This window comes from Molothrus aeneus, chromosome 8, assembly GCF_037042795.1.
Source record: "Molothrus aeneus isolate 106 chromosome 8, BPBGC_Maene_1.0, whole genome shotgun sequence".
Lineage (NCBI taxonomy): Eukaryota > Metazoa > Chordata > Aves > Passeriformes > Icteridae > Molothrus > Molothrus aeneus.
In genome coordinates this window covers 17643076-17657663 of record NC_089653.1, presented here as the reverse complement: position 1 = coordinate 17657663, position 14588 = coordinate 17643076, and the positions used below count along the sequence as shown (strand labels likewise).

The 14588-nt window shown below is 41.4% G+C and overlaps 1 protein-coding gene across 2 annotated transcripts in view; it reads left to right on the top strand.

The window, feature by feature from the left end:
- Positions 1–14588, top strand: part of MARCHF8 (membrane associated ring-CH-type finger 8) — an 84509-nt gene that overhangs the window by 16549 nt on the left and 53372 nt on the right. For both annotated transcript variants that reach the window (XM_066554955.1, XM_066554954.1), the window contains exon 2: positions 5088–5266. In XM_066554955.1, the coding sequence (XP_066411052.1) occupies positions 5171–5266 (96 nt within the window). In that variant the 5' untranslated portion in view covers positions 5088–5170. The remainder of the gene's footprint in view (positions 1–5087; positions 5267–14588) is intronic.

The window sequence follows — 14588 nt, the reverse complement described above, 5'->3', positions numbered from 1 at the left end:
TTTGTTACCTTCAGAGCAATGACAAAAGCACAAAACCAAAGGAGTTTTTTTAATGGAGCTTTGAGTTTTCACATCAAGATCTCCAGCAAAAAAGATTCCAAATCTGCATTAAAAGATTGTTTTAAGTCTTATTATGAGCAAGTAAGCCAGCTGATGAAGATGTTACACCATCTAGCAGCAAATTTCCTCAGGGAGTTTCCATTCCTTCCTGGGTTGGTCAGGCTTTGTGCTGCATAGAGGGGAAGCTTCAGAAGACCAGATTGCATGGCAGCAATCCACAAAGTCTCAGAGCAGAATTTTCAGCCTGCATCTGGAAGGTGCCCTGCAGTTCTACAGATTGATTTAACCCCTGGCAAGATTGTCACAGCAGTGGATGGTACTTCAGTGTCTGTATTATGTGGACATCAGTGATCTGTTGCTTTATTTTTAACCCATGCACCCTGCTACAGATTGTCAGAGCACTGACATAGGTGATGCTGCTCACAGTCACTGCTGTGGGCTAGGACAGTTGAAGAGAAGTTAAGAAACCTTGGGGCAGATCAGAACAACTCACAGGTGAAATTCTTTCCAATTCCCTTCTGTTAGTGACTATCATCTTCCCTTTGCCACAGGTTCCAGGGCATATCTTTCATGCATATAAAGACATATTATTTTAATCTAGAATACCTATTGTACTTTAAACAGGAAAGCAACTGATCTATGTGGCTGGTTTATTTTTTCCCCTTCTGAGTAACACAAAGCATCTGTACACACTTACATGCATCCTTGGGATGCATTTCTTTTGGTAAGGCCTGTGTACATCTGCAGCCAGTGCCACTACAGCTCCAGAGCTTCTTTTGAAGTTGTCCAGCATACCCTGTGTAGCAGGGGAATATGGTGGACTCTGAAGTATAAATGACCTAAGAGAATCTGCTGTTCACATAGCATGTTTATAGACTCTGGTAGGTACCAAACCAGAGACAGGAAATCATTATTTGTGCTTATTTGCCCCTTTTCAGCTGTGAATCTTTGGCAAAGAGTAGTTTAGCCTTTATTTTGGAACATGTAATGGGCAGAGGGCTGCATTAGGGGGCAGGTGAGGAAGGACTTCCATCTGCATTCTTCCAATGGCACTTGACACCCTAACAATCCAGCAAGATCATTTGGTTCATCTCACGTTCTTGCTGTCACTTGGGAAGCTGAGGTCTTGACAGGGTGGATGATTAAAGCAGGAATTCCAAGTGGTTTCCAGCTACTTCTGTTATACTGAGCTTTCTTGTTGTTGTTGTCCCTTCTCATTGGTGAGGGATACATCTGGTGGAGGTAGTTCAGATGCAGATTGAGCTCTGGGTGGGAGCCCGAGACAAGAGGCCATGAATTGCTAACCTCTTGGACATCAAAGGGCATGAAGATGAATGGTGCCAGTGAGGTGGGTGAATGGACACTGGGAGACACAGCAGGAGCAGGGGACTCAGGACAAAGAGTGAGATTTGTGTGCAGGTAGACTGTGATGGGATAAAAGCCCAGAGGCGTCCTTTGTTGGGGGTACTCCTTGGAGGCACCAGCTCAGGCTGCTGTGTTACTGCCCTGTGAATAAATGGTTTTGTGGAACAAGACATCTGAGATGCTGCCATGGGAAACCTGGGGACAAACCAGTAAGCAAACCTGGTCAGACTGTGTGAGTGGGGTGTGCAGGGAGTCAAGCAGGGGTCTCATGGGAGCCTCCTGCTTTGAAGGGGCTTCAGTCCCAGCAGTGAAAGTCTCTGGTGTTGGGAGTGCAACTGCCAGAGTCATGTGAATGGTCAGACTGGAAGGTTTCCTTAACACCAAGTACTTCCTGCTCCTAACCCAGAACTAATTTTCTGCTTCTGTCAGATGTACTGTTCAAGGGAATGCCCCAGCCACCAGGCCCAAGTCATGTGCATACTTTTCCTTCCTTTTGTACTTCTCAGCTACCTTGAGAGACTCTGTCCTGTGTTCTCTGAATCTGGCTGATTTTGCTGCAGCTTTGTGGTTCTAGCAACATTATGAGGACCTGGGTGGTGTGGTTCCAGGTGTCTGCAGGCATTTTTAGTTACTGTTTTGCCTATCCTGCAGAAAGCAAAACTGGACTACCTGAGTGGGTGAAATCTTAGCTCCACTGAGCTAAGATCATCTGGGGGCTCTGCAGCCAGGATTTTGACCTCTTTTGTCTTTTGAAATGGCATTTGTTTCTGAAGACTCTCGGCAATGGCAGTATGGCTAGAATCCATCTTTTAGGAACCACTGTGGCTATAGATAAGAGTAACAACTGAGCTTCAAGCTGTCCTCTGTCTTGGCATGCCCATGTGTCCCAGCCAGCTCTGCAGGAAGTTATGAACCAAATAAAACACAGTGAAGGAGGAAGCTGAGCCCCTACCTGGCACCTCCTGGGCAAGTGTAGTCTGCTGTTGGATGGAGATGCTGTAGTAATGAGTTCTCATTTTGTGTGAGGTATGGCCTAAACATCTAACTGGAATCCTGAACAAAAGGGACTATCTAGGGGCAGTCTCATTGCCTTAGCACTTCTTCCTTTTTGGCAGACCCCCAATTTGATGTGCTTCAAGTTTGGATCCTACTTTGCAGGTGCCCAACTCCTCACCTTTGAATCAGGTAGGACGTGGAATTAATTTAGCTGTGAGATATCCTGTGGAACTTGTCATAACTCGCCTTGTGTTGGCTTTGAGTGGCACTGCTTTTCTGGCACGCTTGTCTGTTTGTACTCGGTACTGCAGATGGTCTGTTCATTCACGTAACTTTATCCTTTAATTAGCACTGTGGACTTAAAGTGCTTTGGGTTGATACAGACAGAATTTGAGTTGTGTGCATTATTAGGGACCCAGCAGATTGGGGATGCGACAGGGTGGCATCTGGGTTTAGCTTACAGCTTTCTCTAAGCCACCCTTGAACAAAGGCAGGCTTTATTAGAGCGTCTGCCAGGCTTCTTTACCAGAGGAGAGCTGTTTCACATCATCTTTGAATACACAGTTGGATTATATCTGCTGTTTGAGCTCTTTCAAAGAATTCTAACACATGCTGTCCTTGAAATACCTGCAAAAAAACTGGTTTGACTTGTTTGCCATCATCAGAGTGGGTTAACTGTGTTTTCCAATAATTTTCCGTGTTCTCTTTATAACTTGTCCTTGCCTGCAAGCCCAGAACCCTTTTCGAGGGGAGACACAGAGCAGAACTCCTTCACTTTTGCTCCATTACATATTACCTGGCATGTTTTCATTGAAGCTTAATCTTCTCTGGATTTCCTTTCTCTGTGTTTTCTTGGGAAAATACCTTCCCTTCCCGCCTTGTTTATTGTGGTTTGATAATCCCATCTCAGTCTATGTTTATATTTCCTCTGGCTTGGCTCTTTTAGAGGATGTAACTAAGCAGGTGTGGGGAGGATCTGAGGAGGTTCTGTGTTTCCTCTTTGTGCTGGGATTCAATAATGCTGGTAAATCTCATGTTTCCATTTGTCCTCCAGTAAGGAAGTGTCCTTGTTGCCAGTTTATGCACATTGATATATTTTACTTTTAAAGTAAGTGATGCCTGAAAGTTACGGAGGCGTTGCCTTTAAAGCTCTCATGCATGCTCTATGATGCTGTCTTGGCCTCTCTGGGAGTAACACAAATCCTGCCCACGTGTCAGTAAAGCTCTTGAACTTGGCTGAGCGCTCAAACGGGCAAACAGCATCAGGCAGCAGATGGAGTGTGTGATTGGGATGCAGCAGGCCTTGCTTACATTTTTGGTTTTGTTCATCATTTTCCCTACACCCTTTGATAATTCTTTCCCCCTCAGTGAAAAGAGGATAGTGAACTGTCATTCTCCATATAAAGTGCCTTGGAACTTAATTTTTTTTCCCCTATTGTTTAATCAAAACCAGTCAAACAGTTGATCCTGTTTTGATTTTACACAACTGCAGTATTCCTGTGGAGTCTAGTGGAAATAAGCCAAGCTTTTTAGGTTTTTGATTCCACGAAATATGCTGAATGGTCTGGTTCTATCTTCAAAACTTCCAATTAAATGTTAAATAAAAAATGTGTACAATATAAATTAAGGGTATGCACTAAGTGCTAAGATATACTATTTCCAAATTATTAAACAACATAATACATAGGGCATTTATCTAGTCTCTGGTTTTTGCTTTTTCAGATTCAGAACCAGACAAACAAAAAGTTGGTATGTTATGGAAACAGAAGAACAGTGCATCGCTCAGTTGCCCTGTTTAATATAGTCCCTGCTGTGTTAATTCCTTTCTAATCTGTTCTTTAAACACAATTGATTGTGTCTCATTTATGGCAAATTACATTCCAAATAAACACTCCATGATATTACATGTTTCAAAAAGCTTTTTATTAATTTTAACTTCACTAATCTAATAAAAGGTATGGTTCATTATGCCTGCCTTTCAGATTAGCATTGCCAATTTTGGCTAATTTATGTCTATCACTATCCTTCCTATGTGTAATGCTTCCCTGTTACATTAGTAGAAGAAGGATAAAGTGTGTGTAGTCCTTCCAGTGAATTCACAATCCCTAGTGAGGGATTTTGTTTATATTAATCTCTAATAGCCTTAGGAAAGGAACAGCTCATGTGATACATCTTTCAACTGGTACAGGTTTATATGAATGACAAGAACCAAATGCAGGCTATTGTCTGTTTTTAGCCAAAGCTGCAGCATTCAGGTGTTTTTAGGATGACTCCTGAGGCAATTCCACCCAGTATGGGGGGCTGGCAGTTTAGGAAACTTACCTGTGTGTGCTTTGTTCCTTGCACCTCCGGGTAGCATGCTCAGTTTGGATAGCTGCTCTTCCTCCCTCTCCCTGTCCAAGCAAACTCAGCATGATCCCTGCTCCTCTAGCTCTGCTCTTAGAATGCATTCAGAACTGGTTGAGAATTTGTTCATTTTGCGTTAATTGTGCTCTGACCTGTCTAGTTAAAATTCTTTAAAATTTCTGTGTCTCTTCTCACCCAGCAAGGGCACCAGAATCCAGAGAAAATAAGACATGTCTTGGTCCAGTGGATGGCATAGCTTTGGTTTAGAAATTACTACATTTCAAGCTACTTTAACATCATCTAATATTTTTATTTTTTAGTTGCAAGGCCTTACAATGGCACAGAATGAGCACTGCGTTCAAGCCTCCTTCCTGTAAATGATAGGACCAAACAAGGCGGTGTGATGAACATGCCACTGCATCAAATCTCTGTCATTCCAGCTCAGGATGTTACCTCTTCCAGAGTCTCCAGGAGCAAGACCAAAGAAAAGGAGGAACAGGTACTGTCAGATGTGCTTGATTTTCACTGGAAGTTATCTAAGTATAAAATGATAGGGGCTACCAAATCAGACCTGATTCTGTTCCAAACCCTAACTCCATTACTGCTGCTTTTAGTAAGGACAAACACTACCAAATTATCTTCTTATTTTTGTGTTTGCTATTTTAAAGCAGCTGTCTGCAAAATTCTAGAGATTGTTGTTGAGTAACTTCTGTAAAATGCAAGCTACAGCCATCTTTTGCATAAGAATTCAAGGCAGATAGAGATTTGGATGATTGCTCTAATACCATTATGGTAGAAGCTGTTACAGGTGTATTTAAAGAAAAATTATATGGAATGTGAACTCATATATGTAGCCATGCATCCTGTTTTTCTTTGCTCTTGGTAGCATGTAGTAGCTGTGCTGTATTTCAAAGTGACTAGAATATCACAAGGAGGGCTGTATACACCCATATGTATACATACTGTACTGGTTTATGCAATATGATTTGGATTCTTAATTTGGGAGTATGTGTGTGAGTGGAATCAATCTGAGGTCCTGCTGTGGTGCTAATGCAAAAATATCTGTAGTATCTACTGATTATAAGTCCAGTAAAATCCAATCAATACTCTACTTAACAGTTTGTAATAGCATGTGAAGAAGACTAGACCATGTCTAATCTTCACATGTCAACCTTATTTATCTGGACTGTGTCTGATGCAGCCCAAAAACCTTAATGTGCATTGTGCCTTAGTGTACACTGTGCTGCATTGATCTTACATTATCTGTCAGTTCCACAGAAACATCTTTGTGGTTTTGTAGCTTTAACATAGAATGACATCAGGAGAACCTTCACATTATGGTACAGCTGCAGCACTTGCTTTGTGGACTGCTCAGCAGTGGTTAACTCTGAGGAGACCTGTAGTGGTGTTGATTACAGATAGGGTGTAGCTTATCTATAAGGGACCAGAAAGGCACTGTCATGTTACAGTAAGGGATTCACCAACACTAACTTTGAGTAGGGTAAAAGAGTAATTTCTGATGCGTTGTGATAATTTGCCCTGATGACCCATCTCACCTGATAGCTGTCTAGATTGCACCTTTCAAAGTCACCAGGAGAAATAAACTGTCCTAATATTGGCTGTTTTGATTATTTTCTTAGTAACATCTTAATGGATTCTAGCCCTTCAGATTCTTAAACCAGATTCTTAATTAGGCTGGCACACCGCTACCTTTGGTTGCTAGAACTAGGCAAGAAGTTACTATCACAGAGAAGATGCTCTCAATCCATCAAGCACCTTGTCTCAGGAGTCTGCTGGGATCTGTCACTTCCCACCTGTCACACAGAGTTACTGTCTGGGCAGCTCCCTGGGTAAGAGGGCTCTGCTGTTTCCTCCCTTTGGTGCTCTCCCATATAGTTACTGCAAGTGCTGAAAGTGAAACAGCTCCTTTGTCAAATACAGGGCAGTGCTGTGAATTTACTACTCTGCTTTGGGGCAGTGGAGATTAGGAGGCAGATCAGAACAACTTGGGCCTCTAACCATGCAGTGGGCTCAAGTGAGAGTCTCAACTCTTCTTCTAAACATGTTTTTAGTTTCCAACACATTGACTTCGGTGTTAACAAATATCCCTTGTGTTTCCTTCATGATAACTAGTTGAAATGTTGATTATTGTTCCCCTTGCTGGGTTGCTGTTATATTTTTAAGCCTTGGCACATTAGAAGCAGAACAGAATACTTGTTTAAATATGTGCAGTGTTGAAGAGGAAGTGGGACCATGCAAGCAATAGATTAGGCTAACTTGGAAACACTTTGTTTCCCAGGTCTTGTCCTTCTTGTCTCCATCAGCATATTCATTCATCTCCAGGTGTCCTGCATTCTGCCAAAACTACAGCTGGAACAGCTCTGGGTGAGCTGTCAGCTGTATTGACACTGTGCCTGCTCCTGTGCACATGAGCCTGGCTCTTATACTCCCTTCCTCACTCCTGCTTCTGGTGTTAACCTTTAATGCTGGATCTTACAATGAGCTGGAGGGCAATCAATTTGTTAATGTGCTGACTTTGACCAATCCAGTTAAACTTTTATATTGCATCAGTTAGGATGTTCAAGGATACTTTATAGTCAGAGTCCCTGTTAACTCTTGGATGCAGTCAAGACCCACTGGGCAAGTCTGAGTTTTGCTCATATTTAAAGAATATAGTAAAGGGGAGATGAGATGCAAGAGAAAAAGAATTTCAAGATTATCCTTGCCATATTTTAAATCAGTTTTTTGTTTCAAAATACCTGTTTTCTGTTGAGATAGCAACTCCAAGATAAAGGGCAGCAATGCAGCTGAACATGATCCTGTATTGGGCAAATCTGCTGAGCAGTTGCAGGTACTTGCTGTGCCCTAGGTAACATGTACTGTACAAGAGATTGATACTAGGTAGAACTGAGAAAGAAGGTGTTCCAGAACAAAGTCAGTGTAACTTCAGTACTTTCATATTTCTGTTGCATAAGTTCCCATTAGACAATACAGGTCACAGTTATTTCCTTATGTTGTAGTTGGCTTAGATATAGTTCTTATGTCTGCAAAAACATACAATAGTTTTTGAGAAAAACCTGCAGCATTTCACAGTTTGAGCCAAGTACCATGATTTTCTTACCTTGCCTTTATTATGTAATAAGTATAGTAAATTCCTTACTTTTTTCTGTGCAGGAACAGTAAGCTACTCAAACAAATGTGTACACTGTGGTCTTAAAATATTTTGAGTTGTACAAAGCCACTCGACAATCTGAACAAAATCGAACCACAGTCAAAACCAATAGTACTGTTTCACAGATAAATATGTAGGTTTGCTTTGTAGGACCAGGCTTCTTAGACCAAGTGCATTTCCAGGTGTGCACTTTATAGATTGAGCAGACTCAGGTACATATCTCCCCTGTTTATTAACAAGCTGTGGCTAAAGCCAAGGGGAATAAAGGTAGAGTGTCATCTAGCACATGAAATTTTTGTCTTGCTTTCGTTTTTGCTATTTCAAGCCAGACCTTTGTTGGTACCTACATCGTGCATTGTAAGAAGTCCTTTGGAGGAAAGGCTCAAGAAGCACAGCAGCAGAAAATGAAGGACCAAGGTGCCAAGAGAGAAAGCTTCCACCAGTCTCTGAAAAACCAGTGTCTTTCCAATTTCCTAGAACATGCTCTATATTCTGCTATCTTTTGTAATTTTGGATGTGGTTAGTTATTCACATTTGTCGTAGAGCTGCAGAGGAAGAATTCTCAATCTGAACAGTACAGATCTCACTATTTCTTCTCTTCTATGCTTCTGGTCTAGATGTAGCTCTTTTATTTCAGGTTAAGACTTGGTTTTATTCTAGCTTTTCTTGCTACAAGAGGAAATTTCCTGGACTACTATTTTGTAACTAAATGAAAAACAGCAAGAAATCCTTACCACGTTTGTCACTACAGTGCAGTTTTTCATATTGAGTGATGTATAATACCTAGGCATGCTTAATGGCAGATTAAATTGTAGACTCAATACCTGTGGAAGACTGGCAAAAATCCTGTTGAATTTGAAGAATTGTTACAAGGAAAGATTTTTGTCTACCCTTTCTGGTCTGTGTCCTCAGTGATATGTATACATAAGAACCCACTAGATTCAGGTTAATGTAATTTTCAACATTTAAAATAGTTGAAATCTGAGGTTAGCAGCAATATTTCATGAAACTTTCATCCATTTCCCCAGTAAAATAAGGAAGGTTGTAAAAGGATTATTACTCTTGCATTTAACTCAGATGAACTGATAGCTTTAAGGGCTATTAATAACCATCATTAGCTTCTTACTTACCCTTCACTAGGAATAGCTTCATGCTTACCTGATTTAAGGGAGAGTTGCTCTATTGTGTGTGAGAAGCCACAACCCCCTTCCCCTGTTTGGTGGGCTGTATGCTGGCAGCAGTGTTTCCTAGTGCATGCAAAAGCAAGCAGCCCTCAAGATTTCATGGGAAACAAGGAACGGTGCTGGCATGCAATTGAGATGGTGTTCTGCATTTGTTATATCATTGTCTTTTTGAGGGCTTGCTGCCTTCCTCACTGAAGCAGACTGATGCTGCTACAAGTTGTTAGTTTTACTGCAGTGAATGAATGAAGCTCCCTCAGCAATAGCTTTTCACCACTCTTCTAAAAATGTGCACCAGCCATGGCCTCTGGTGCTGTGATCTCTGCAGATCTCATAAGCAGATCAGGGATGGGTGGGATCAGTGATGGAATGAGAGATCATGAGATGTTGGTGCAAGTCATTTTTGGGCACAGTACTGTTCCTTCTCAATAACCTCAACCTGGGAATCAATACCGAGCTGTCATCAAAAATCATACAGCTGTTATCACAGATGCAGATGAATGTTCTAGTCAGATTTAAACTTGCTGATTCCAGTTGATCAGCTGAAACTCCCTTCTCCTCACTTCTCTTGTTTTCTAAGTGCTGTGTAGTATTACTGGCTGCTGCATGCTCAGCAGAGATGCTGTGATTGTCCCTGACATCTCCAGGTACTTCTCGAAGCTGTCATCTGGAAGATACTGAGTGCCTCATTTGTGTAGATGGAATTATGGTGAGAGAAGCACATTGTGATGCATCTTCATACAGTTCTTCTGCCTTTGTAATGATCTCCTGCATCCTGTAACAGGAAAGGCACTATGGCCTATTGATTCGAATAACCCACGTCTTACTGTAAAAGCAGGACTTAGAGGAAAAAAAGCAATTGATGCATTTGCAAGAGTTTGTAGTCACAGATCAGTATTCTCAAGGTAAAGGTGTGTGCTTTATGTTATTGAATCTAAAGTGACACTTTGAGAGCTGTTTTTAAGGTACAGAAGCACCCTGACTTTCTCCATTCACTTTTTGGACTTTGAGCTGTGAATATGGTCTCTGAGTGGCTGAATTTGGTCCAGATACTCAGGCTTTGTAAGGCTCTGTGTGGGTGTGTTTGGTTTTGCTTGCCCATTAAACTAAATCATTCATTAAACAACCAGGCTCAAAATCCTTTGTGAATTTTACCCCTTTTATTTTTTGTACTGTGATTTGTGTGTTTATGTGTAGCCATGTCATATATTAACACGGGGCTGGTATTTTTCCTTTCTGAAGTTTGCTTTGTATCAAAACCAGCTAACTATGGAAGGGTTTTTGTCTGAGTATTCTTTATCTTTCCTGTGAGAAGCAGAATGTACTTCTCCTACTATACTTCTTGTAGGCATAGGCTCAGAGTGGGTGGGAATTGTGAAGACCTTTCTTGACAATTCAAATCTTGGTTTTTACTTTGGGTGTTTATCAAGGGATCGTAAAGCATTTCTCAGAAGAAGTTACACTTTCCACTCTTCCTGCCTCTTGCCAGCTTAAGGGCTTTCTTCTACTGTCCCATGTGTTCCTGGCAAGAGCATGACTTACTTTGCCTTTGGTACCTGGAAAACTGTCAAGAAGCACACAACGTGAAGCCAGGCCTGAATTAAGGCAGGTCTGTAATCTGGAATTTGTTTTCTTTTACCACCTGCTAGATGGCATTGGGCAAATCCTTTGGGTTCTTGTGCTGTCCTGACTCCCATCTGTGAAAGAGGGCTGGCACTGCTGACTAGGCTTGTAAAGGACTTCAGGTGTATGGATAAAAGCTGAGGAGCTGGAAGCCTTTGTCACTAGGTCCTTTGAGATGTCTGCTTTGCCAGAGTCCAGATCTGCAGACACTTGTGCTGATGGCCCAAAACTCTGCTGAAGAACATGCTGGGCATGGGGTATGTGGAGAGCAGAGAGGTCTTCCTCCTGGTGGTGAGCATTGCTTGATCTCAGCAAAATGTTGTGACTTTGCTGAATTTCTTCTGCTCTTATTGTGCTTGAGTGCAGGGTGAGAAGCTGGTCCTCTCAAGCCCTACTCTTGGAAGCTAGCACATGCTACTTCCCAGCAAACCCCAGTGAAAGGGGAAGAGAGGAGACAGGAGGTGGGAGGGAGGGAATGGGATGGGAGGGAGCTGCTCCTGCTTGAGCAGTCCTAACAAAAAAGTCCGATCACGCTGTTTGATTCTGCATTGTGTTTGTTTTGGAGTGTGTACAGCATGTGTGTGTGAGGAAATGAGCAGATGGCTGCTGAGTGGGGATGAATTACAAAAGGAAAAGTGTGGGAAGTGGTTTCTGAAAGGATTTTGAGGGAAAAAAGAAAACTCTTTCTTTTAAAAATTCAGTAAACATTATGAAAACTAACAGCAGTAGATACAGCAGCAAAGTTTTAGGTAGTGATTCTTTAGAGAAGAAGCTTCGGCAGTTTCAGATTTTGCAGTTTGCTTATAGTCACTCGTTTGTTTACAGTCTCTGTTTTGACTTTGCTTATTGCATGTGAGCTCCTTACTTTGATGTCTCGAGACCAGAAACTTAGAGTTAATGATTATGATCTCTAGCAGTTGCATTAACCTGAATTTTAAACCACCTCTCCGGCATTAACAAAATCTGTCTGGCTTTTATTAGCAGCTCATTTAAGCTGAGAGTCATTCCTCAGAAAATATTGTATTCCAAAAGTGCTGATGCAGTTTAATTACATGATAGTCATGTATGCTTTGGTGGTGTTTTGCAGGTCTGTTAATGTTTCTGGTGTATGTTAATGTGCAACAGCTTTCCATAAAGGGAGCCCTGGATGTGAGCTCGTGACTTTGGAGTTTATATGTTTTTTCTTCCCTGGCAGAAGCATGCTTGTTTGTTTGCCTTCTAATGAGATGTGTCTGTCAGTCATGATCCCAGTGATGTATATGTGCATATAAATACCTGTGTCGATGAAATCACCACAGCTCCACAAAGACATTAGTCAAGACTTGATTGTAGTGTGCAGTGATTTTCATCATCCATTGGCTATACTGTTTCTTTCAAGTGAGGCTGTCAGATTCCTGCAAACTGATTTTTAAAGTTCGCTGTTCATTAAATGTAATTTCTGTAAATGAGACACCCCAGAAGTACAGACGGTTTTTTCTCCCATAGGATGTTTTGCCTCATGCATTGATGCATAAGGAATGACTTTGTTGATTTGATCTTTCAGACAGATGTGTTTCTTTGCCTGGTAAAATAAAGGAGGTTGGGTTTGGAGTTGTTTTTTAGCGTGTTTTGTTTTGGGTTGTTTTGAAACAAGAAGGAAGACTAACAATTCTGCCAGGGGGACATGGTGTAGTACCCTTGATGTACTTGAACCTCACGGAGTTTTAAAACTGTGTCTAGTTTTAAGCTGCTGATTCCCCTTAAACCCTGCACCCCAGTAGTTTATAGTTAAAACTTCAGCAAAATTATACGTAGGCTTAGATTTGCACCTTGCACTTAGCTAACTCTACTTGGCCTTTATGCCACATATGAATAATTCTTGACAGGGCCAGGGGAAGTTGTTCTTCAGAAGTTGCTCCTCCCTGCTTTGCTGAAATCTAAGCTGTTAGGAGTACAACCTTCTGAGTCAATAATCCTCACACCTAGAAACAAAATCCACCTTTGAGATTCATTTAGCTTCTCTTGGTCCCAGAAGTGATGGTCTCTCATCTGCTACTAAACATGTTTCTCTCTGGCAGAAGACATAGCTCCTGCTTTAGGAAATTTCTTATGGAGATTTTTGCATGACAGCCACAAGTCAAAGCATACTTCTATTACTGAGCAAGCCCATGTGTGTATTCTGTGAGGTCAGTGGTTGAAATTCAGAATTTCATTTTTGGGAGTCAAGAATTGAATTCCAAAAACAAAGGAAGGAGCAGAATTCACCTATTTGTCAAGGGTTAAGTTTGTTTACAGCCCAGTCCTCTCTTCCTGTAAATAAGCACTACTTTGATGTTGATGAAAATGAGTACAAGTGGCCTGTTTATAATTTTTTCATTTGCTTGAATGTAGACCACATTTGATTCCTTGTGCATCTGGACTACAGGTGGCTGTAAGTGTCAGGGAGAGGGTTGTCCTTGAGTCTGCAGCATTTGACTTCACCCCTGTGCTGAGTGAGCACTGCATGTTTCCACCGTGTTCTTTAAGGGTGCAGCATTTCTGGTGTTCCTGGAGGCAGGAATCTGGGGCAGTGTCACCAACTGCTTTGCACACACAATGTGCATCTGTCAGGGTAATTGGAAGTAGGTGTGTTTAGCACAGATATTTATATACTCAGTTTCTATGAGTGTAGAAGCAATTTTTGGTGTATTCTTAAGATTAGAACATTTTTAGTAATAAGCTTGCATCTTATGCTTAGATTTTTCAGAGACCTTAAAGTAATAAAATGGATGAATTTTTTGTGTAACCCACTGGGGTCTTTATCAAAGCTGGATTTGGAGTCACAGATTTCCAGTGTGCCTCACTGCCTTGGAGGATAATTGTATCTCCTACTCTTTGGTACTTAGACCTTGGAAAATCAGTTTTAGGTCTCACAGATGTAGAAGATATGATATATAATAGAAATATGGCTATTTTTATCTAAAAAGTCAATAATTTTTTTTTTCTAACTCTTAAGTTAAATTCACTCTCTAGTGTGTAGATGTGTTCATTAGTTAAGTGTATTGTACGTAATATCTCATGTGATAATTATAAATTGGCATCAAATTCTTAAAAGTATGAGATTATCCTTTTCCTAGAATTTAGGGAGAGGAGCCTAAAAAAGAGTTACTGAAACATCCACAGGCAGATTTGTGGTAGTGACCCCTAAAGAGAGGGGTTTCTGTTTTCATGCTCCATGGTTGGGATATCTGGGAGAAGTGAAGCACAGCTACTGCATACCTGTGAACTTTAAACCATAGCCATTTTAAGTTAAGGAGTGAGAAGGGAAGCATTAGGGGGTAGTTCATGGAAACATTAGCAAATTAGGACCGCTGGGTACTGCCAGTGCTGATTTGTGCTTAATCTAAGAAGGTATCTTCTCTCTTACATCTGGGAATAGGACTGAGCTGGTTCTCTTCTGTGATTAATACAAAAAACTTGACTATTTGTCTTGTAATTACTCCAAATCAGCAAGCAAAAAAATCTGTATCACTATACAGTGATGAAGTTCATGCAGAAGGGGAACAGGCATGTTGGAGTACAGATTAGTTTTAGACAAAACGCCTATTTTTGTATGTTTTTAATGTGCAAATCAGAACATACACACCTGTATGTCTGTATATACGTTCTCCCCCTGTACTTGGCACTGCTGAGCCACACCTTGAGTGCTGTGTCCAGCTCTGGCCCCTCAGTTTGGGAAGGACATTGAGACGCTGGAGTGCATCCAGAGAAGGGAACGAGGCTGGGGAGGGGCTGGGAACACAAACCCTGAGAGGAGCCACTGAGGGAGCTGGGGGTGTTTAGCCTGGAGAAAAGCAGACTCAAAGGTGACCTTATCAGTCTCTGCA